General features: G+C 42.8%; 1 protein-coding gene across 2 annotated transcripts; it reads right to left on the bottom strand.

Annotated features, from left to right (window-relative positions):
* Positions 1-13,213: 13,213 nt before the first annotated feature.
* On the bottom strand, positions 13,214-23,464 carry dhx35 (DEAH-box helicase 35). Of its 2 annotated transcripts, none has more exons than XM_080470365.1 (21): positions 23,398-23,464; positions 22,844-22,971; positions 21,484-21,576; positions 21,123-21,200; positions 20,892-20,996; positions 20,745-20,806; positions 20,156-20,225; positions 19,988-20,047; positions 19,499-19,611; positions 19,319-19,415; positions 18,508-18,666; positions 17,860-18,070; positions 17,567-17,691; positions 17,253-17,307; positions 16,961-17,151; positions 16,766-16,843; positions 16,483-16,612; positions 16,145-16,226; positions 15,965-16,036; positions 15,772-15,883; positions 13,214-14,889 (listed from the first exon to the last, which is right to left on the bottom strand). In XM_080470365.1, exons 1-21 carry the CDS (start codon positions 23,435-23,437, stop codon positions 14,851-14,853), a joined length of 2,100 nt encoding a protein of 699 aa, XP_080326491.1. In that variant the 5' UTR covers positions 23,438-23,464; the 3' UTR covers positions 13,214-14,850. The 2 variants fall into 2 exon arrangements, with proteins under 2 accessions (XP_080326491.1, XP_080326490.1); XM_080470364.1 differs by having other exon boundaries at positions 13,223-14,944; positions 23,398-23,441.
* Between the last annotated feature and the right edge of the window lie 525 nt (positions 23,465-23,989).

Below are 23,989 nucleotides of genomic sequence, written 5' to 3'. Positions count from 1 at the left end.
TGTTTTCAGTAAATGTGAGTGTCAGCCTGCTGCCACGTGCGACCCTTCGAAGGAAGTCAAGGTTCAAAGGGTTTTACACCCAAACTTTTTCCACTTACAAGGTTCATGTGCAAGCAGGAAAAACTAATTCTAGCACCTCGACTCATAAGTAAATGATTAACACAGCACTGTTCTTATGAAATCTAGGAGCAAAACATATAGTCTATCTAATCTGATGTCCATAAAGTTTTGAAGATACCTACAACAATGAAATATTTGGTCATCTGTACATCTCTTTATGTTTTTCTTCTCAATTAACAATGTTAAATTCATCTAAATGTGTAAAGAAACTTTGTATTTTTCAACAAATGTGCTATTTTGTGTTCAGTTTTCTAATGCTTTTAAAGAGATATGTTCATGCAACCTTCAAAGTGTTGAATCATAGAAATATTCCTCAGCAACACCTGAGGGTTGAAGTAATCAATTTACACACATTTTACTGAGTGCTCCAGAAAGGGTTGAGGCAATCACAGGGAGAAAATCATTGAAGAGCAACATCTGGATACTGAGAATGAAATCAAATGATGTCAAAACACAAGAATAAATTTTTGTTTTTAGTTCGTGATACTCGTACATCAAAAGCATGACAGAATGTCAAAATATGTCTCTCTGTTGCGATAAGAAGGAAAATAAAGCAGGTGATACTGACATGTATTAAAGCATAAAAATGTTTATAGTTAAATGCTAATTGAGTTTAGCTGTTTTTCTGTCATATAACTAATAGATTAAATCTTTCTCTAACATAAATACATTTTTTCTTAGTTCACAACCGCATAATGGCATCTAACAGAAAACTGATCTTGATACTATGTTTGTTTAACTGGACCCTGCTTAGTGAAATTTCTTTTTTAATTCACAGCTACTGCGAAGGAAGTGGGGAAAAAAACACAAGAAGCAGAAGAACAAAAAGAAAGGCCCGGAGGGGAGGGGCAGACACATTCTATTACCAAACGAAGCCTTTTAATCAATAAAGAGATAAAAGATATTTTAATCAAAGACATATTTCCTTGTTTGTCTAATGCTTCTGCCGCCATCGTGCACATAATCTTTAAATGCTGAAAAGGATGCATAATGCTCTCCCAGAGAGCCACTCATCCATATAAACACAAAACAGGAGCAGTCAGCAGAAACACACACCAGCCCAGCCTGGCTCACAGACACTCCATAGACGCCAAATTACATTAGGATGGGCATATTAAGGGGAATTGCATCCTGTAAACTAGAATATTATTTCTACACACAAACACACTGCTTACACACACGCACACACAAATAATTTTTCAACATCCTATTCCCCCAGCCCCGCGCCCACTATTCAGTAACAGATCCATACTGTCTTGTGCACGTGCGTGAACACGCACACAAGAGCCGTAAACACAAAGCATGGCGCTATTAGTACGAGCGCAGGTTGTCGGACATGCAGGCATCCGCTAGCCGTGGCTAAAGCGTTCCAATGAGATTAGGGGGGTAACTGGAACCCATCCGGGCCCGCTCAACTGAGCTCACAGCGGGATAACAAGTCCAGAGGTGGTGAGCAGCCTGGATCAGGTTCCAGGAGCTAATGGGTCAAATACCAGCTGACACTTAATTGAGTGATAAAGTGTGCACATTTAAATGTGTGGGAGGATGAATGATGTAGGTTTTCAGTGGATCTGGTTCATCTTTACATTCCTTTATGTCAATCTTTTTATTTTTTTTTCAATAAACAAATGACATGCATGTGTATGTGTGGGTGTATATTCATGTGGTCCAGAGTGGTACACCACTTACGGAGGATCAGAGTCTGTCTGCCGAGCACTGGCGGGCAAACAGCAGCTCCAGTAATAGTGATTCATGCTTTCCGTCAGGCCCCATGACAGGCGCGGTTCGATCCCCTGCTCAGCACGCTGTAGCGGCAGTAACAGCAGCGGAGGCAGGCGCAGGTCCACGGACATCATCATAACTGCTGAGGGAGTGCTGGGCTGCTGACATATTGATCGGCCCTCAGTTAGAAGATTTGATAAATTGACCTCAGCCTCTTGACTTTAAACAGCAAAACGACGAGGGCAAATCCGAAAGTCAGAGCAAACAATGGAGATCAACAAGAAAAGAGTAAAGGTGAAACCAACGACTGACGCAATTATTCCATTTCATTCAAGACTTTAAATAAACATTACTTCTTCGTCTGCATTTATTCATTTCTTCCAATAAGATACTTTGAAAGATTTAAGCCCAAAAGCAGAGAAACAATATGAGATAGTCACATTAATGGTAAGCAGTACCTGGAAAGTGTTTTTTCTTTGTGAATGACAACAATTAAGTATGTTATGGTCATAATGTTGACCATTTTCCATTCAAGAACGTATCTAAAGATTGTCAGAGTAATTGTTTCAGCCATCGCTGAGATTCCTTTATCATGATCTTCACTGAGACGATGTGAAACTTTATATTCTAATGCTGACAACAATTTATTGTCCCTAAACTCAAATCACATCTCAAGACCAGGGAAATACAAACGGAACATGTAAAGAAAGTGAATATAATATCCATGAGATATCTTCTTTTGTCCCTGCCCCCACACCAACAGGCCCAGCAACTCATCAGATGGTCAGGCTAAGCCTCATCTCTGGCCTCCTGTGGGCCCTGTGGGGCCGAGGGGCCAGGGAAGACCAGAGAGGGTACGAGCTCACACTAACGATGGAGGAAACCATGTCCAGTCGGCTGGAGCCTGAGATGGAACAGAAGACCCCGCACCATTGTTCTGCCAACACGCTGACAGCCGGTGATTTAGGACCAGGGCTGCCCAGGAGCGTTAGGGGAGGGACAGGAGCAAGGGAGGTCAGAGAGAGGCTCCACAGGCACCCTTCAACAATCCTACCCGAAACCCTCCATCCATGAGATGGCAGAATGAATCATGGCTAACCCAGTGGAGGCCTGAGCCCGACCTCCACCAATCCCTCTTTCCCCTCCATCGACCCCCTCCTCTCCCTGGACAAACATGACAAATCTTGTGTTTATTTACTTAAAAAGACCTGTAGAAAGAGCAAAAGGGGGCCAGATAAAAAACTGTGTAAAATCAATACAGAGTTAGTAGCCCCTGCCCTACTGCTGCTCTTTCTTGTCTGAGCGGCAAAGGAAACCTAAACTCGGCCTCATCAGGACTCCAGGTGTAAAAGGACACTGATGGCTTCAGGTACCTGCAAATAAGTGGAGGTAAAGGCAGGAAAAAGGCCAGGGAAACACGAGGAGCAGGTATAAAATGTACCTGAAATCTCTTTTAATTACAACACCATGAAAATGTATTATTATAATCAAATAATCAATAATCTTATTGACTGTCTATGATAACTATCATGTCTGTATGAGTTACATTTGCTGAGCAGTGAATGCTGATATAAACCATACAAGACAGCAGCCAAAGTATAAGCTGTGGGTGATATATGTGTATAGTGGAAGACATGCGAGATTGGTATCTAAGTTTGAATCCAGACGGTGGAGCATTGAATCTACTGTGCCTTATGACAGGGAGAAAACAGATAAGGCTTGTTCTCAGGGGAGCGGGAGGGTGGCCATCAAGCCAACCCTCTAAAAAGAAATAGCAGCGGTGAACTGTCAAGGTTTCTGTCACATCCTACATCACGTCAGCCGCCTATTCCATCCCATCTCTGGCAAACCATGCAGACCGCTACGGCCAAGGATGAAAGTGCTGGAAAATGGGAGTCATTGTAAACCATTTTCTGCCCTGGGGCCCCCGCTGCCGCTGCCACCGCCATCCCCTCCATCTCCACCCCTCTTCTTCCCGACTGCTCTTGAAGACAAATGGGTCTAGGGCAATGACAGAGTGCCTGGTCCACAAATCACCAGCGGCCGGTCTGCTCGTCCACTGCTTCCTCTTCCCCCCGCTGGCCCCCCCATCTGCACCCAACCTCGCCCCTCCCTGTTCCAGGCCTCTCCATTAGTCATGTGCACGCGGGCAGCAGCCAGCAGCCGTAATTAGACAAGGACAAATCGCCGGCTGCGGACACGGACGAGTCCGGCCGCTAAATAAGGGCCCGTTTCCATACTGAAGGGTGGGCGGCAAGTAGGGCCAAGGAGAGGACTGATGTGTCAGAAAGAGAGGATCGTACTGTCCAATTCACCCCGAGATCCTCATGACCTGGCCTGGCCTAGTGCAGAAAGTCATTTATTATCCAACAGGCCAATGGCTTGAACTACCTCTCACCTACATACCCAAAGACTAAAATCCTGCTCCGACTGAGTCCCTCCACCCGGTTAAAATTTCAATCTTGGATGGATTCGTATCCAGACCGATCTTTTTACCACTACGGTTTGAAATGAAAAGATCTTTTGGTATCATTTGTCTGGAGCTGAGTTAGAAAGTCCATCATAAAAACAAATATTAATTTCCTGAATACGAAACTTTTTTTTTCTGCTCTCATTTGTCAAAGTGCTGAAAGTGTAAAATTCAAGATAGCCTGTATAAAATTTGAACACGGCTATTCATCTGTCAAGACAAGGGCGAAACAGAAACCTCATACAATTCTCCATCACATTCCTGTCAGCGCAGCACCACTACGTCACTTGTTTTTGCGGTGGTCAAACCGAATCCAAATAAGTAAATTAAGTAAGTAAAAGCTAAGCTGGAGCAATAAAGTGCAATAAAGAGGTTTCAGGGTACATTAGGTGTAACATTAGAAGGATGAAATTAGCAAAAACGATAACTCACAGAATCAGATTACACACGCACGGAGAAACCGGCAGTCAACAAAATATAAATTACAGCCGTATGAGGGTAGAGCCGACTGAATCCACAGAGGAGTATCAGTAACAATTGCTTTGGCCGGGTCAGAGCTGCAACACACTCCCTGGGCAGAAGGGGGTCGACAAGAAACTGACCGTTGCTCTCGGTCACACACACACCACACACACACACACACACACACACACACACACACACACACACACACACACACACACACACACACACACACACACACACACACACACACACACACACACACACACACACACACACAGCTATGCTCCACCAGAGCAAACCTTATTGATCTGCCTCCTAATTTCCTAATTAGTTTTTATTGGATTTCATAATCGTCATCAGGACACATCAAAAGAAACTCAAAACCCAAGCAAGATTTTTTGCCCTCCTCAACATAATTTTTTAAACTGTGAAAATGAAGCCATGTATTCAATTCCATATCCCCAGCTGTGATAGCGACCTCCCCCCCTTTACTTCCCCAACAGAACTCCTTGGACAGCAAACACTGCACAAACACACAATTTCTCCCATGTGCAGTAACTGATGTTTAGCATTGCACATTTTCTGCATGATCTGCTGCTATTTGTCACACCACTCTCTTCTCAGTCGCCTCTCACTTGTGGCACTTGTTAAGCATTAACAGTACAAAGCAAGCAAATATGTGGAGATACAAGAAAAAAAAAAAAAAAAAGATTTTCCCTATTGATATAAATTCTGGCGATAGGCCATGTAGCATGTACACTCCACCAATTGTCACAATGCATGTAATCTCACTGTCCTGGACAAAACTTCTGCCATGCCCTCTACTGTCCAATGACACTGTATCTGAACTAAACGCGCCAGCTCACATTTATGCACAACACAGGAAATTTCACTCTGAATGCTGCGAACAGCACAGCCGCGAGCACATCAACATGCTGAGAGATTGAATATCCAGCAGCGACCAAAACTTTCCAAGAACCGGAGCGGCTGGCCAGAGGTTACTACACATTTGAATGTTTTTGTAGTCTTTATGTACGAGATGTTGAAAGATATACCGATTACAAGAAACAGACACAGTCTGGAGGGGATTCAGAGACAAAGAACATCCAACGTCCTCGTTCGGGAAGAGTTAGGTCCACTGACATCTGTTTATGAAGAACTAAATACACAGAAAAACAACAGACGAGATTTTCAAATTACTGGAATGGGTGTCCGTGTGGAGCACGAGCCTGAGCTTCACTCCAAGTACCTCCGCTATCATATCTGCTCCGCACAATCCGTGTTGCACCATCTGGCGTGCAATAAATGAGAATGGGAGGAAAAAAAACTTAGACGGAGTAAGAAAACTGTGCTCTGTATGGAGATATCCTATTTACACCACTGCTCTGATACTAAAGCAGAAGTAAGAAACTGGAATAATACTAAAAGCCTCCTTGTCTAAGCTTTACTAGACTCGTTAAACCCTCACTGCCAGATGTTAAACAGCCCCAACGACTGATTTCCCACTTTTTTTTCTCTTTGTTATGGCCCATTTTGAGACAAAACCTCTGGCATGATGACACCAACACAGCAGCTTTTAAATGAGGGCAGATAAAGATAAAGAGCGAACGACAATGAGAGATGTCTGTGTTACTGATGGCAGAGTAACTCTCAGGACCAATCTTTGTGAAGTGTTTCATGGCTTTGTTGTTTCATATCTAATTCGAAACAAGAATTAAGCAGTAATCTCATTAAGACAAATTTAAGACCTTTTTATCAACACATTTTACAAATCACGCTACATTTATTTGAATTGGATGGATAAAACAAAAAAAAAAAAAAACTCCATAAATGTCTCTGTGACAACCTTGGAGGAGCAGAGATGTGTCATTGTGCTGTGTTTTTTTTTTTTATTCATCAGTGTAGCAGACTAAAGTGGTATCTTCTCAAAAATGTGTTTATGGTTCATGCCAGACACTAATACTGCTTTCCAGTTGTCCCACGGCTCAAAGATCAGAGCTTTGTGTTACAAAGCAGAAGTAATAAAGGACCCATCCTCTTCAGGTCTATATTTTACTGTCTCATTTTCAAGACAAATCTTCAAGCCAATGGGTTCGGGTTGGATGGATGGATGGATGGATGGATGGATGGATGGATGGATGGATGGATGGATGGATGGATGGATGGATGGATGGATGGATGGATGGATGGATGGATGGATGGATGGATCTCTGCGTTGTTGTATCGGTAACTGATGACATTATGTTGAAATGTCACAACTAATTTCGATAATTGATAGATACAGGTTGTGTTACAGTGTTTCTGTGAGAGGAGCAGCAAAATAGGTTCTCACAAATATTTCACAACATGCAAGTCCAGGCCAAGTCGCCGATCAGGGAACCGACCACGTCCATCACGCCTAACCTTTGGTCACACCAAGGTGTGTAAAAGGGGCACTGGAGAGCAGAACAAGCTTAAATCCCAGTGAAGATGTTTTTGGCCTTGATCACCGTACCCATCGATCCCTGGCTGATTCCCACTCAGATATGTCTTATTTTATTAGTGGCTTCGGCCTTCTGCCGTCCCATTCCACTGTGATCAATACCAGCATGGGGATGGCCCTTATTTTTCACTTTTAGTGCCTTAACGCTGTTTAACCGTGTCACCTGATAAACGACAGGCCCTCCCCAAACACTGATTTCCTATTGATTTCTCCCTCATTCAGCCATCCCTTCCTTAGTCACTCTCCCATTGTTTTTATCTCCAGTTATCTTCTCCCTTCTGTGTTCTTACCTTTACCTCCTAACACCTTTTGTAGAGTTTTGGATGGTCTGAGAACTCCCCCCCCAGAACCTTTTCAGGGACATAAAATACTTTTGTCTGGAGTCATCTCAGCTGTGGATCCTCTCTCTCAGTGAGAGTCAATGAAAAATCAATTGATTTCTTTACTTATATAATGTGAGAGAACAATAATTTTAAACCATGTTAACCTCGTGCCGAAAAGTCTATTTGCGTTTCTCCTTTTCCTCCGTTACCCACTAAACTATCCACACACAAACAGTAGTGGAGATCTATCTTTGTGCACACAGATATCAGCTGAGCAGACTATAGTGAGCTCTACGCAACAGATGCGATGACAACCTGGGGGGGAGACAGCTCCATCCATCATCCAGCGAAGTCCTGATGATCAAAGCGGGGCTTGGACTGTGGAGTAGGATGCTCCCGGAGCTCCAGCAGGGCAACGTACAACCCACTTACAGTGCTTTCTATTGGTGTGCAACTATATAAACACATCTGATGTGTTGCGAGTGGAGGTTGAAATTCATGTAAAAAAACAAGTGGACAGCAATGATGAAGAAACTATATTATGACTGAAATAAAATGAGGTAAATCAAATATTGTGTATATAAAAAACAGGCTTTATCTAGAAGAGAAGATTAAAAAAAAAAAGGATTGACCAGTTATGAAGCTGCACTACCTCTATCTTTCTCCCTTGTCTCACACTGTACATTATTTATGCAAAATTAAACCTGCTCCGACTATTCCTGCTTAGTCTGGCTCATCCACTCAGTTACCTCTTTATTGATCTCTCATCTAAGGCACTTTTGTAAATCCAGTCCGCTCCTTCCAGCCTCGCTGCCATTAACAACATGAAAAATTCACATTCTTGTGGCATTTTGGTAGCAAGTGCAATGGGAGGAGAAAATGTCAGAGAAGAAAATGCATCTTGTAATGTCACTAAAGATGTCGCACACCCACATCTGATCGCCCCTCTGCTATTGTGCTTTTAATAACAACCGCAAACCAAGTAAGAGATATGCAAACATGATGAGGAGCAATGAAGGAGTCGTGTTCAAACGACTTTAACTGCTTCTAAATCATTCTAGCCTATGAAATTGCATTAGAAAACATAAATACATTCAGGATTTTTGAAGCAACAACTTCAGATGTAAACATTTAAATACAAATTGTTATCAGTGCCTCATAAGGCACTCTTTTACTTCACTAAACGCCTGCAGGCATCTGGAGATATTAAGACAAGTTTTAGATTTTTTGATCAGATTGTCACTGGGTTTTACATTGATTAAAGTAAAACTGTTAAAGTCTTGAACCTTAAGACAAGATTTCATATTTTATATTCGAAATGCATCACAAAAGTGTAATTTGAAAAAAAAATGTACATCTTCATATAAAAGGTAAATAAAGAGCAGAACAATCTGGTTGTGTCTTCAGGTTTACGTTGTTGTGACTTCTCTGCAACATGTAAACGGTTACCTAAACCTTTCCACCTCTCTTGAACCGTCACGTGTCGTTGAGACTGGCTGAGTTGTTTTTAAGAGAGACCAGCAATCTGACTGACCAAGACTTCATTTATCAACCAGCACATCTTCTGGTTTATATTCAACTTCCCCTCCCCCCCCCAAAAAAGCAAGTGTACTTGAGGATACCCACGCGTCGTGTGGGACAAAGATTGACTGCAGATAAAATGATCTGCACGTGCATGACACAACACATAATTTAAGATAACTGTTTAATTTACAGCATTGCTTTTAGCATTTCCATATATAGATTAAATACAATCCACTTTTATAAATCTGGTGTCACGACACATCTATGCATGAAGTCTGAATAAGTAAGCCGACAGATCCGTTAAGTAATCCACTAACACGACCTGGCATCTTTTATTAGGCCTCCCACCCTTTAACAGTGGGTTAAGTGATAAATTGACATTTACAGCATGGCCTGCCAAGTAACACTGGGTACAGAGCTCACTGAGAAACTGACCGTGAAGTAATAACAAGCGAGTGGGCAAGAGATTTTCTATTAACACAAGGAGAGGGGAGTTAAAGGGGTTGTGGGCTATGTGAAGACCGGTTTCTTCAACAAAACCGGCCGATTCTAACAGCCGCCCAGCTACAGCACCCTCCTGCAAAGTTACAGGCTGCAACCGTGAAGGAGCTTGAGCACCAGCTAGTGGTAGTGGAGTTTTACTGCCAAGACAGTCCTCACCAAACACATTAATCATGACCAGGGGAGTGTAAAATTCAATCGGCTCCTTCCATCCATTTCATGTGAAGCAGACTGAAGGCCGGCCTTGTAGTGCCTGAGAAAGGAAGGATGAAAAAAGGGAGAAAAAAGAAAAAGGAGCTCCCTACACTTCATCAGAACCCCTACTTCATAACAAATGGAGTGTCTCTCTGGCGGAGGAGTGCCATCAGAAACACGCGTTCTCTCTATCCATTTAATTCCGGCGGTGGAGGAAGGGTCAGGGAGGGAGCAGTGGGTGCGCGTTCTGCTCTCCGCTCGCCGCTTCCCCAGTCACACAGTAAACTACCTTTTAGGAATTGTTTCTCAATAAGAAATGATCAGTCCATTTATCTGCACCAGGCGGGCCTGTCTCCTCACCCAGACCTCCAATATTTTTCGTTTGACCTGATCAGGGCTATAAACTAGACCGAGACACTTTCAATTTGTCACCCGAGGAGGCCCCTGCAAGTCCCATGCTACTGATTGCATCCTCCCTCCCAAATGTAGAAATTCCTCCCATGCTTGAAATCGCTGGGATTTTGGGGGGGGTTTTCATGCATACAACTGCTCGGAAATAAAACCCTGTTCAAGCAATAAAAATATTCTGAGCAGCATGAACTCATCATATGTGGAATATAATAAAACCTTCACTTAATTATAGTGAGATAAATAAAATACAAAAACCCCTTTATTGTTGTGATTTGACTTGGAAGTGTGATCATGTGAATGCATGCATGTTTTTCTTTGTCTTCCTAAACAAACAAGTACACCTGAGTCCATTTGAACTTTTTCAATGAAATGCACAGAGTTATGATACTTTTAAAACACGCTTGTCATTGTGAGACTCCAAGCTGACATGTTCTCTTATCAGACTGAAAATACCTCATCGCATTTCTTCACTGAATCTGATTAAAAGTAAAACTAAAGCTTCATGCAAACTACAACTCTGTCCAAAAAACTCGAGCTTCTAGAAAAAAGAAAAAAAAACTGCACTCGTTACTGATCATTCATAGGAAGGAGAAATATTAACCAGATTGTTTTCTTTCAAAACATGTTTAAACTTTGAACAGGGGGTAATTACAATCCACACATGACTTGCTTTCCCATCAAGGCCCTTAAAACTGTTAAACATTCTGTGAATTGGACGGAACATGTCAATGATTTTTGACAGCACTGAAATATGGTGAGGAACATTCAAGCACATACACACAACCTGTTCAAGCTGCTGCCTTCTCCAAGTCACACGCTCGCAATTAATCACTGATACCTCCGGCTGTCACCTCACATGTATGTGGTTAGACAACACTAATGGGCAACTGAGTGGAACTGAAAAACATGTAGAAACACAGCCTTTCTTCTCCTACTTGTTTTTTGTCCGCGATGTCGCCATTGGGGAGAGAAGTCCCTCCTCTTCTTTAGATGACATCGAGACGGATGTACCGTGGTTGGATTCTCCGTTTGTCCAGAAACGCCTGAAGATAGGAGCATAAAGCGCTCAAGTCAAATCCCAGTGTGGTGCTGACTGAATGAAGGTGTGCATTCCAAGTGTCCCCATCTGATAAGAAGCCACACGGTGCCTGAGAATTACTAGCCCGTTCTTTATGTATAGTCTGTATTAAGGCTTATTTTTGTATTTTCAATTTGTCTAAGTGACACTTACGAATGTAGTTAGATGGATTGTTAAAAGCAAAACTCGCGCCAAGATTCATTGAGCCCAGTGGTGGTCATCCTGGTGACCTTACACGTCTGTAGCCCCCCTGAACAAGTTTGAGAAGTGTGATCATCCCTTCATTTGCACTTCTATTCAGGGAAGCGGGGCAGGGGCAGGTTGCCAGTCCAGTCCATCACAGTCCCAATTTAGGGTCGCTATTACAGAACAACTAGTTTGAAGATGACAATCATGTCAAAAAGAGAAAAGTGACGGGTGGGGAGAACATGCAAACTCCACACAATAAGGTCCCAATGACCTTCTCAACATGAGACGAGAGCTCTCACCACTGAACCAACAGGAGTCTATATTATTAAGGACTTAAAAGTTAAATATTACTCAGATTCAGATAGTTTAATTGAACCTTTACACTCGGACCTGCAGGAGTAACTCTGTCAGGACTATTCTTCTGTATTGGTAAATAGTCGAAACATGATAAACACGCTCACTTTGGTTTTGGTAAAAAAAGAAAATTGTTGAAACTTGACAGATGAGGCGGGTTTTATCTAAGTACGTCAGTTCGCGTGCAGGCTAACAAGCTGATCTGCTGGTGAATCTTAATTAATTAATTAGCGAAACAAACTACAGCTGAGTATTTTTACAGTCTTGCCACCGCAGCAGAAGCCTACAGCCTACCTGTGTAAGCAAGTGGCTCGATAGTGTTTGTAAATACTTTGGTAGTTAGTGAAATGTTTAACACACACAATGACAAAATCCACAAATAAAAAAAAAATATGACATTTCTCTGGAGGCAGAAGTCCCAAATCCTCTCACTGTGAAGTTGCACGTGATCTGTTGTTAGTGTTGTATCTGGTGTGACTGAACGACAAGGATTCAAGAAAAAAACAAACAAGTAACCTAGAAATCTACTCAATACGAAGGTGCAGTTCATCCTTTATTTTTGGTTTGTACTGTTTTATTATTCCTATTCTACTCTCTATCTCATTGCTGAAGTGCCTCCTTCACCTTGTTTCACCGTCGTCGTGTTTTCGCAGCTCTTAAACAATGACAACAAAGTATATGTAAATTCTGGCAAAAAGGACCCATGGCTGTCCGAGATGATGAACCCCTTCAACAAGTTTTTCACAAATTTTCACAAAGCGTGAAATGTCAACGTTTTTTGTTGACGCTGTCAGAAAGTTACTAAATAACACCGATTTACATTTTTTTAGCTTTTGGTTGCGCGTGCTTTCGAAAGAAAAGTGATGTGTTGTTTTGTGTTACTATAGCAAGAAAGAAATGTGCTTTCTGCATTACCTGGTAATAAAATGGGATCCACTCAGACCTAAAAGTGCTTATCCTTGCACAACACACATTACATTACATGAATATAGCCATGAAAAAAAAAAGAAAGACACGTTGTGTGTGTGTGTGTGTGTGTGTGTGTGTTCATATTCTTTTGTATTTGTCATAGCTCACGTTTTAAAACCAATTCACACAGAAAAATACCTGTTCTTGCAGCTCCCCCGTGCATTTATCATCCTGAAGCTTTAAAGTATGTTGTCGGCTTGAGAACAGCCAGTTGGAGACTAATAATGATGAGAACAAATAGAGGCTGACATTGTTACACACCTGCTTTGCGTCCAATGACGAGTTTGTGCTGGGGCTCAGCAGTTTATGGTACAAGACTGCCACCCCGTGGTGAACACGCGTACTGCACACAAAGTGCAACGTTAAAAAAAAAAGAGAAAAGAGAAAAGAATGAAAGCTCAAACCCATGTGTATGACAATAAGGCTTTATTTTGACAGTGTGAGGATTCAATGGCAGATGACATTGTTTATCTCAGGGGTTAGCAGTTACATAGATCTACAGATTACTGCTTTAACTGTGCATACATACTCAGCATCTGCACGGAAAGGAGTGAGCAAGACATTTGCAAACATTACCATCTGCGGTAGGCCTACGAAGTGATCCTAAGTGTGTAAGTTTATGTCACATTTTAACATGCAAAGGTACTTTACTTTTATATTCATTTAGTTGAAGTTGATTTAGTCTATCTACTGTGTGGTGCGTCGTACCGTGGGTGGTTTAGTTCAATTGAATCTACGGTTCTAACCTCCAGAAGAAGTTCTACCGAGTACAAAACGACATGCAGACAGATGTGACGGTGTGTGACAGCAGTGACCCCACTGGTTGGAAAACTACAGCAGAGCGAGATGAGAAAAACCTGAATAAACAGCTCACTGAAATGTTTCAAACTTCCAGGGCCAAATACCTCAAAGTCCAAAGAAAGCCGACCCAAGTACAAAAACAAAATGAAAGCATATTCTGAGAGCGCAATGAGAGACAACGAGGAATACAATTCATATATTCTAACTGGACATTGTACTGCAAACTGGAATGTGATAACAGAAGACGTTACAACAAGAAGAGCTCATTCATGATGGCTGTGAAACGGGATAAACGCTACTGTCTCATTGAGGCTTTAGATGTCGTCACAGCAACAAATGGCACTTCATTTTTTTTTTTTTTTGTGTGTGTGTGTGTGTGGTATTTAAATTTCACAGCTTGTCATTTACAATGTTGGGGTGTGATTACAAATTCCACCTGAAAATGAAATGTGACACCGGCTAATGAAAAAAAACTGGCACAGAGTGGTGACAAGGCCATTAAGTTCGAGCTATACTGTGGAAATACAGAGTGTAAAACAAGAATCTTGAAGTAATGCAATCCCTTCACAGTATCATTATTAGAGGCTCTGAGGTTCAAACTGAAACGAACGTGTTTCCGTCTGCAGCCAGTCTTTGAAAATATATACCACTACTTACATTCTGTCTGAAGGTACAGAAGCCTTTACATATCAGAAATTACTCCGAAATTTAAAAAAAAAGAAGAAGAAATAATTCAAAGAAAGAAAAAAAAAAAAAAAGGCACCCAGGCTATGTAGGGAGCAAACTAATTTAAAAAAATAACCAATAAGTCTCTCAAAGGGAAAACATCCTCACAGTCTATTGTCTTCCAATTCTCTGAAATAGGAAAAAAAAATAAAAATACAGCACTTAAAAAAATAATGGAGCTGAGAACCAGGCGAGGGCGGGCCTGTGGGACAGGCGCCGCTCCCTGGACCTGAGCCTGCTCTGACTATATACATGTATGCATGAACCATATGACTATGCCTAAATGGACACTAGTCTGATCTCGCATTCGTCACCATTCACTCTCGTATAAACTACGCCGTCGCCAAAAAGCAAGAGAGTTGCTTTCAGACGAGGAAAACTCTACAAATATACCCATTTATCTCGTCGTAACGTGGCCACTTGGTGTAGGAGGAGTTGTGCAGGTGGACAATAAATATATTTTACATCTCTATATACAGTGACATGAGGAGGGGCACAGTGGCAGATTGGTCTTCCGGATTCAGAGGACTCTGGATCGCTTGCTGGCCAGTGAACCATGCTGAGAGACAGAAAACATGGTTGGTTAAAACTGAGCCCCCGTGCTCAATCAGAGTCTGCAAATAAAAAGGAAATCTCACAACATATCATTTTTACCATTTTGATCAAAAGAAAAACATATGATCTTTCAAAATGTCGGATTATTTTGTGACACTTATAAGTTAAAATGATCATGAAAAAACAAAAAAAGGCTTGAAATAGTTCAGTTTGGGTGCAATCACTGAACAATATGTGAAAGCTGTTTTTTTTAAACTGCATCTGTAATAAAATACAGACAAACCTCACATTTAAGGAGAACGATCACTTTCACTAATTTAAATAAGATCACAAGACTCACATAAACAGAAGTGATCTTGTTAAGGAAAAAGTTAGGTTTTCCATTGTGGAGACTTGAGTGACAAAATGGGTCATTACTGATTTTAGGTCGACACTTTGGTGCCGTCCAGTCTAAAGTGAATTAAACCTCAACACTCAGGCGACATCGGTTCATCATCTGATGACAATCTATGGGACTAGACGCCACAATCATGACTCTATTACGCCTTTGAATTGAACAAATCTAAAGCATGTAAAAGGAAAGGTCCAATTAATCCAAATGTAACTTCACTGACAAGAGTTTTCTTTCACTGTCACAAAAAAAGTAGTTTGTCATTTAGAAACATTGAAATTTAGAGCTCAGAGACGATCCATAGTGAAGGAAGACATGGAGGTTTAAAGATCTGCTTTGGTGACAAAGTGTGTTTTGATCAACTGGAACACTAGAAAGCCATATCGATGTGCATTAGGAACAACTCTAAGTGCTGATGTAACTAGAATTATACGGTGAAAGCCCCTCAAAACTACGTGAGATGAATTTGATGTAGAACTGGTTTTGTTGACTTACTGTAGCTTGCTTGTAGAAGTGCGGCGCCAGCTCCACCAGCCAGGACGACTCAACTGCCGTCACATCGCGCATGAAGTACTTCGATGTCTGCACAACTTCATTAAAGACGACCCTGAAAAGGACCAAAACATGACAAACATTCCCCCCTTTTCTCGTCAGGAATGTGTCCGTCTATATAAGATCGTGTACTGACCACTTTGGGGGTTTCTCTCCGTAAAGCACAGAGCTCGGGTGGATGTGGAGCTCACGGTCGTCTCGCAAGGTCCTGCCAAAGCAACAAAAAGTGAGTACTGTGAAGTGAAATAAAGAATGTAAAACATGATGTGAATCATTCACTCTTGAAAACGAGCATCTTCACAAGCTGTTCTCTTACCTGTAGGATCCGGAGTGGTGAATTCGGGCCGCATTCGCGAAAAATCCAGATACAATGCACTTCAAGATGACGTCAGGGTCACCTGTGTGGCAGGTCGACGCTCAATTAGACTGCTCTCCTCTTACAAGCTTGCATATACACTCTACACGCACGCACGCACGCACGCACGCACGCACGCACGCACGCACACACACACACGCGCACACACACACACACACACACACACACACACACACACACACACACACACACACACACACACACACACACACACACACACACACACACACACACACACACACACACACACACACACACACACACACACACACACACACCTTCACTGGAGGTCCGTGGGACTTTAAACTTGTTCATGAGACGGCGGAGCTGCTCTCGTACGGTCATGGCCCGCAGCAGACCCTTGTAATTAAGAAAATGTTCTTGACACCACTGGGAGCTCTTCTGGTGCTGCAGGACAAAAAACAAAAAAAAGGAAAAGAAAAAAAATCACACGGGCTTGATTGAAGTCAACTTCATCTCTAACTTTTTTTGGGTTTGGACCAGAATTTGAATGGCGTTTCCTGCCACTGAGTGTGACTTTAACACAAGAGCTTATTGTACCTTAATGAAAGCTTCATACACGTTTAGCATAGTGAGGTGGTCTCCCTCCGCCACGGCAAACTTCCTGTGCTCACGCGCCTGCATGGTGATAGCAAAAAAAATGGGATAATGAGCATGCTGACTAAGCATTTGTGCCAAAAATAATGCACATCCTTCTGAAAGCATATTTTTTGTAAGTTTTAGTTTTTAACTTACGGCAGCTTTCTTCTGATTGGCTGGCACGACAAATATATTCTGAATCTGCATCATAGCTGCTATGGTAACAATCTCCTTGGAGCAGCCGAAGTTTCCCGACTCCAGGAGCATCTTAGCGAACATGGGGCTGAGAGGAAACTCAGCCATCCGCACACCCATGGGATCAGTCAAACGGCCGTAATGGTCCAGGCCTGCCAAGAGACGCGCCATCGGTGAGAGCTATGTCATTTGTCCGTGTTGAGAATACTGCAGACTTTCGTCTTGCAGCCTTGCTGTCCAGCCTGTTTCTCACCTCCAAGAGCATAGAGAAGTTCCAGTGCCTGAACCATCGTCTGAGCTGGAGGAGGCTGTTTAATGAATTTAAAGGGAAATGCATTTAAAGTACAATATTTGCTCTTAAAGGCAGAATGAAGTGGGACTCTAGTGTGCACTTGGGAAGTCATTACATCTTTAGAACAAACATTGATTGCATTAATTTTATGGTTTCTATGCAACCCGGCTCAGAGGCCAGGGGCCATTCCTGCTAATTAAAATGTAAAGTACAATTTCTTTCACGGTGAGCGAACACAGCACAGCTACCCTGTGGATGCAAAGTGATCTACTCACAGAAAGGAAGCAGAACCGCAGCACGTTGTCAATGCCTAATGCTTTGAGCTGCAGGATGACAGGGGCCAAATTGGAGCGCTGCATCTCTGGCACAGTGGAAGGAGGCAGTTTCTCAAAGTCCTCCTCTGACGAAAGGCAACAGGGCAATAAGAAGACAAAGGCAGGGGGAGAAAGATGAAGTGGAAAGAAAACAGAGGGAGAAGAATAATGAGCCTGAACACAAATATTAACAATTCACAAGCCAGCTGACAGACTTCATCCGGCCACGCTCCTCCTCTGCTCCCGAATCCTACCTGTGTACAGTCGAAAGCATTTCCCCGGCCGGTTTCGTCCGGCTCTGCCGGCCCTCTGGCTGGCCGAGGCTTTGGAGATGGGAGTGACCACCAGCGATTCGATGGCCGTGCAAGGATTGTAAGCCCGCAGCTTCACAAATGCACAGTCGATGACGAACACAATTCCATTGATCGTGATGGACGTTTCAGCGATGTTAGTGGCCACAATAATCTGAAAGGAGGACAAAGACAGGAAAGAGTGTTTGTAGAGTAAACTGTGGCGTTGACGGCTGTGACCTTGGAGGACATCTTCTCCATTTTATAATCGTCTTTATAATAGCAAAGATGAGGCTTTGGAGAAGCTGAGAAAAATAGAGATTGAATGAATGGCTACCAATGACAACCCATTTAGATACAATAAACTTAAGGTTTAACACCATCTCCACTTTAAAACAGAATAAAATGTAATCTAACAGAGTTATTTAAATTGTATAATTCATATAAGCTATAACAATATCTCTACTGACAGATGTCGTGAATCACACCTATTACTTCTTTGCGATGATACCTGTGGCAAATAAAATACGCAGGTCTTCACAGAAAAGAATACTATGCATCACAGGTGAAAATGTCATGGCAGATCAGAATATGTGACATCACTACAGTTACCTTGCGAACAGACGAGGGAGCCCGCTCGAACACCTTCATCTGTTCTGCATAGAGAAGTCCAGAGTACATGGGCAAAATTCTCAGGTGCTTCTTCATCCCGTATCGTGACAGAGACCTGGCCTGCTCCTGCAGGAGGGACACCACCTTCTCCACCTCCTCCTGAGGGAGGAAAACCGTCACAGCTCATGAGAAACCCAAAGAGCGGCAGGCTACTGTGCCAATGTCAGCAGAAGGCGTGCCATCAGAACGGCCCGTTTGATTGGATTATTCTGAACTTTGCCTTGGACCCTCAACCCTTTCAAAGAGCAGCTTGACCTGAATAGGCATCCAAATGTAACAAATGTAAAAACAGCCTGTGAAATAAGTCACAAACTCTTTCAGCAGATCTTGATTATTGTGAGCAAACTAACCCTTTCTGGCTGCTTCATACGGGTGGAAACACCACAAAAACATTTACTCCAGCACATTAAATCGGTTTGTAATTTATGTGCATCACCTCCGTGGAGCGGAGCTGCTTTCTTGGCTTTCCTCCCTACTAAGGCAGTGAAATCAATTTCATCAGGACATTATTGAGCTTATGCCATTTTATCAAGATCATACGATTTTTCTTGGGACTGTGATTATAATGTTATTCCTCCACTACATTGTATTATTTTGTTATTAATTCTGTTTTGATGCGCTGCAATCCATCTTACAGTGGACACATTAACAAAAAGAATTCTCCGTATAATTTTAAGTGAGTCTCAGTTTTCCGACTTTAACCTGGCCCAGGGGGGCCCACAGCCCTGTGAGCACAGCCTCACATCCTCACCTGCCCAGTGAGGAAGGCCAGCACGTCCCCATCGTCCTCCGTCTCGTGGATCTTCAGCACCGTCTCCACTGTGGCCTTCACATAGTCTGGGACTGGACTGAGAACCAACCAGAGACACTCAGAAAAGACGACACAGGTTCGGCACCATTTCCTCAATTGAGGGCGTTCAGTGAGGAATACCTGACGGTGTAAAAAACATCCACTGGAAAGGTGCGTCCCTCGACGGTCAGGATCCCACACGTGTCTTTGTTTGGATCACCAGACTCATTCAGGTTGAAGAAGTCGTGGAATTTCTTCAGATGATACAAAAATATTACCAGTAATTAAAAGGGAACAATTATGTACAGGAGTTACTTCCATTTTAAATGGAACAGAGTTTTTTCTTTAGTATATAAAAGAAAAAGTCTTTGCCCTCAATCTGACATTAGGAAAGTCTCAAGGTGCCAAACACGTGTGCAGATAAAAAGCCTTTTTAAACCAAAAAGTACAGCAGATGTCCGATACTGCGTTTCAGCTGACGCGCTTAAAGCCGAGCAGCCGCGGCCTGATTGTGTCTTTCTATCATCGGAGTATCGCGGCTGTCAGGACAATGTGATCTGACCTGACATCAACTTTCACCGAGCCTGCCTTTGTTTCTCTTTTATCTGCTCATCTTAATGACGCTCTCACCTTGGCGTCCAGCGTGGCAGAGGCCACAATCAGCCTGAGGTCTCTGCGCTTCTTCTGAATCTGTTCAAGTCGGAGAAAAACGAATGAGAGACACAATAAAAAATGGTTTCTCAAGGCTGACAAGTTAAAGGATAGATGTATTCGTGGGAAAGTATCGTCTATTATTACCTTCTTTAGTAGACCGATGGCTATGTCCGTATACAGAGTTCTCTCGTGTGCTTCATCTAGAACCAAAACGCTGAGGATAACAGAACAACACAGATTACAATTAACAGCTATTATTACGTTGTTATTTCAAAGATCAAAAGCAATTCATTAAAAGCTGCCACCCCCCCAAAAAATAATTCAAATTAAAATCAAATTAATTATAATAAACTGGTTATAATCAAAGATAATTATAGATTTTGAAAAAAAAAATGTTTTGGTTTTAAAAAGTTGAATACCAGGAAAACCTTGAAAACCGAGTGTGTTGTCGTGGTAACTTATCCTGAATGTAACCTGCTTCAAAGCACATCTAAAAAAAAAAGCTTCCCACTGACCCATCAGCTCTCCTGGAAAATGGCATTTCCCTTTCTTGAGGATCGTCTGAATGCCGCTGTGCTAAGCACAAATTCACATATTATATTGAGCCTAGTGACCACACTGAAGTATTCCCCAGGGTGTCCCCTGACCTCACTGACCCCGGGTTTGATAAAGTGGTACCAACAATGGATGGATGGAGTGTGTAACATTTCATGCAGGAATTAGAATCACACACCTGTATTTTTTCAAAAGTGGGTCAGCCATCATCTCTCGCACCAACATGCCATCTGTTAGAAACTGGATCACACACAAACTATTCAGCTGTAAACGAGCGCAAAGGCCACTTTTCCTGAAAGCCAAACGCTTTGTAAGCACCGGCTACCTTGATCCTCGTGGCTTGCGGGTCAGAGCAGTCGTCGAATCGGATGGTGTAGCCCACCTCGTGGCCCAACAGGGCCCCCCGCTCCTCTGCGACACGGTTCGCTACCTATGAGCCAAACAAAGTTTTAAACACTTGTGTCTTTCAGCGTCGACACAATCGCTTGCAGGAAAAATGGCCTTGGCATTGAGAGACGGGGCTGAGCAATACGAGGACGTCAGCGGGTGCTCTTACCGAGATAGCGGCCACACGTCGGGGCTGTGTCACTCCAATTACTTTCCCCTCAGCCGCCCAGCCAGCTTCCAGCAGGTACTGATGGAGGGCAGATGAAAGGAAACAAAAGGCAGAAGCACAAGCACATGAATAGCCGACTCTCCATAAATTAACACTCGAGCTGATGCGGTTTAAACAAAGAAGGCTACACAGCATCGAGACGAGGCCACGTTCAAACAGCAGAGCAGTGAGGAGGGATGAAGAGTGTCAGACCGCCGCAGCCTGCTTTCACAGTTCAATCCGATAGTTGACTTTGCAGGTTGTTAGGACAGACTTAACAAATGCAGGGGAAACATTTACCGGTGAGCTGAATTATACAAACCTGAGGTATCTGAGTCGTCTTTCCACATCCGGTCTCACCCACTATGATAACTGTCTGGTACCTCTCAACCAAGTACAGGATGTTGTTTCTGTGCTGAATAGGACAAAAATAAGAAATGCTTTCAACAACGAGTGGCACAGGTCGGTCAACCTAAGAGTGTTAATAAAGGACATTTCAAGACTTCACCGCTTTTCTTAAGTCAATAAAATGAGCAGAACTTCATGCATAAGAGTGTAAAACTGACAATGAAATACATGCTTATAGCTTTAACATCTCTGAATGAACACGTTGCTTAAAGAGGCTGGATGATGGACCAGGGGTTAACACTATTGCCTCACAGCGAGATTATATAAGTCCTGATCCCAGCAGGGGTTTCACTGGATCTGTGTGGGTTTTTCTCTTGTTTCCTTTACATCCCCTAAAGAGCACATTCATTTGTGGGTAAAAGTCTGATTGTCTCTCTGTGTTTATCCAGCCTTCTACCCAGCGTCAGCTGGACTATGATTCAGCCTCTTTTTGCAAGATGTGTGTTAATCGCGGACTACGACAGACAACATAAACCACATTTAATCACTTGCACTATATTCACCTTAAAGAACATATCGCTACAAAAGACATTCAGTAATCTATCTTCTATATTACATTATACAGTTCAGGGTCACAGAGCCCTGGAGAAAATTCCAGCTGACCAGCAGGTTATACCCTGGGAGGTCAAACACACAGAAACATACACAGATCGTTTTGTCCCCAACTTAATCTGTGTGACATTTGCATGTTTTCCCCGATGAAAACCAGAGAAAGCAGGCAAACTCCTTAAAGAAATACCCCCAGCCCTCACTTGAACCAGGGATATTTTCACTATGAGGTGAGAGAGGGTCGCCACTGCAGAAAAGGTAATATTCATTTGCTACTTAAAAGTGGGCTAATTAACTATGTCAGAAAGCAGTCTCACATTACAAACATCACATTTATGGTCTTTTTTAGAGATTTGAACTCAGCTCTTATTTAACATGCACAGGACATTTATTTCTAATTCAGCAGCTGTGACTTGTTCATTTTGTAGAAATAAGAAAGTTTGCATGAGATCTTGGACAATAAACCTCTTCGCCATCTTTCACCACTAAATGTAGATGGTGCTCCAGCAAACACAGTGTGAAAGGCAGGAAGCATGGACCATATCATAGGTTTATTATTAATAGGTCACTGTGAAGGACATGTCCTCTTTATTAGAATGAGCACCAGCATCTGAAATTTCACTGCAGGGCTCGGCTCTTCAACAAAACATTCAAACCCAGCCTTAACGTGAACCGTCAGCCCAAAAATCGTGGCATTGAGAAAAGCAGTGAAGTTTTGGTGAAACCTTAAAAACGGGCAGTTTCTGCCGCTGCTTCTCTATGGAGAGGGCAACGTGGGGGTTGAAGACGATGGGGGAGCCGGTGGTCTCTGTGTTGAGCTCCCGCTCCTCGGAGATCCCCGGAGCCTCGGTGCCTGGAGCGGAGCAGATGGTGGAGAGGAGGGTGAGATGTTTTATTCAGATGCGAGCATGCTTTTACTCTTAAGCTGTCACTGCTGGCAGGGTTTAACAAGGGTTCTTCTCAGAACAAGAACTCCTAGACCTGTCCTGATATTTGGAAACATCAAAGAACTACCATAAAGCAGGGAAATAACACTTTAATCTACGAATACTTGTCCTCAGTGTTGTTTCCAGCCTCCTCGTCTGTGCAGTCTGTACAGGGGGGGGCTAAGCGGAGCTGCACCGGGGGGGTAAGCGGGGCTGCAGACGGCACGCAGCAGCGCTGAACGCCGCAGCAGCCGCGCCGACGCCCGCTGATTCTCCCCGGTAGAGCCTCGCGCACAAATGACCGCTGAAAACACGCAGCAGATCCCGGAATTCATTCATTTATTACGACTTACCCGGCTTCCAAAATTTCATCGTGGAGAGGGGAGCCGCCATCTTGGTTTCTACGTCACATGTAGTTTTCGTCGCGCGCGATGACGTCACGATTTATGAACGATGTCAAAAGTGTTTGAAAACAGCAGCACGTGTTCACGAGAGGGTTAACTCTCACTTGTATTTGTCTGACACTTATAAGAATACAAGGAGGCACGTAGGATTTTAAGCATTAAAGCAAACATTTTGAATAAAAAACCAAGTTGGAGTCTCATTTTAAACCAAGGAAATGACAAGGTCACCTTCCAATGAGGACAAAATAAACGTGAACGACTTTAAAATGTGTCTTCAATCAACAGCATCTGTGCAATAAATAACATTTATCACAGTTGAGGAGAAAAGAGCAGCAATGAAGTCTGTCACTAATATGATTAGTAGGTCGCTAGATGATTAATAGGTTTGCAGGGTAATCATTTTTGTTGGAGTATAAAATATTATTTGTCCTTCATCTGCAGATTTCTGTTGGACTGGCTGGTTGATCCTCCAACCTAGAACATTGGACTCAACTAACTGGTAATTTTGTAAGCCCCAGTGATGAAATGTTGGTTTTAAGTT

The sequence above is a fragment of the Lipophrys pholis genome, assembly GCF_963383615.2.
Source record: "Lipophrys pholis genome assembly, chromosome: 8".
In the NCBI taxonomy this organism is placed as follows: Eukaryota; Metazoa; Chordata; class Actinopteri; order Blenniiformes; family Blenniidae; genus Lipophrys; species Lipophrys pholis.
Note: the sequence above shows the minus strand (reverse complement) of the source record. Positions and strands in the feature narration are given on the sequence as shown.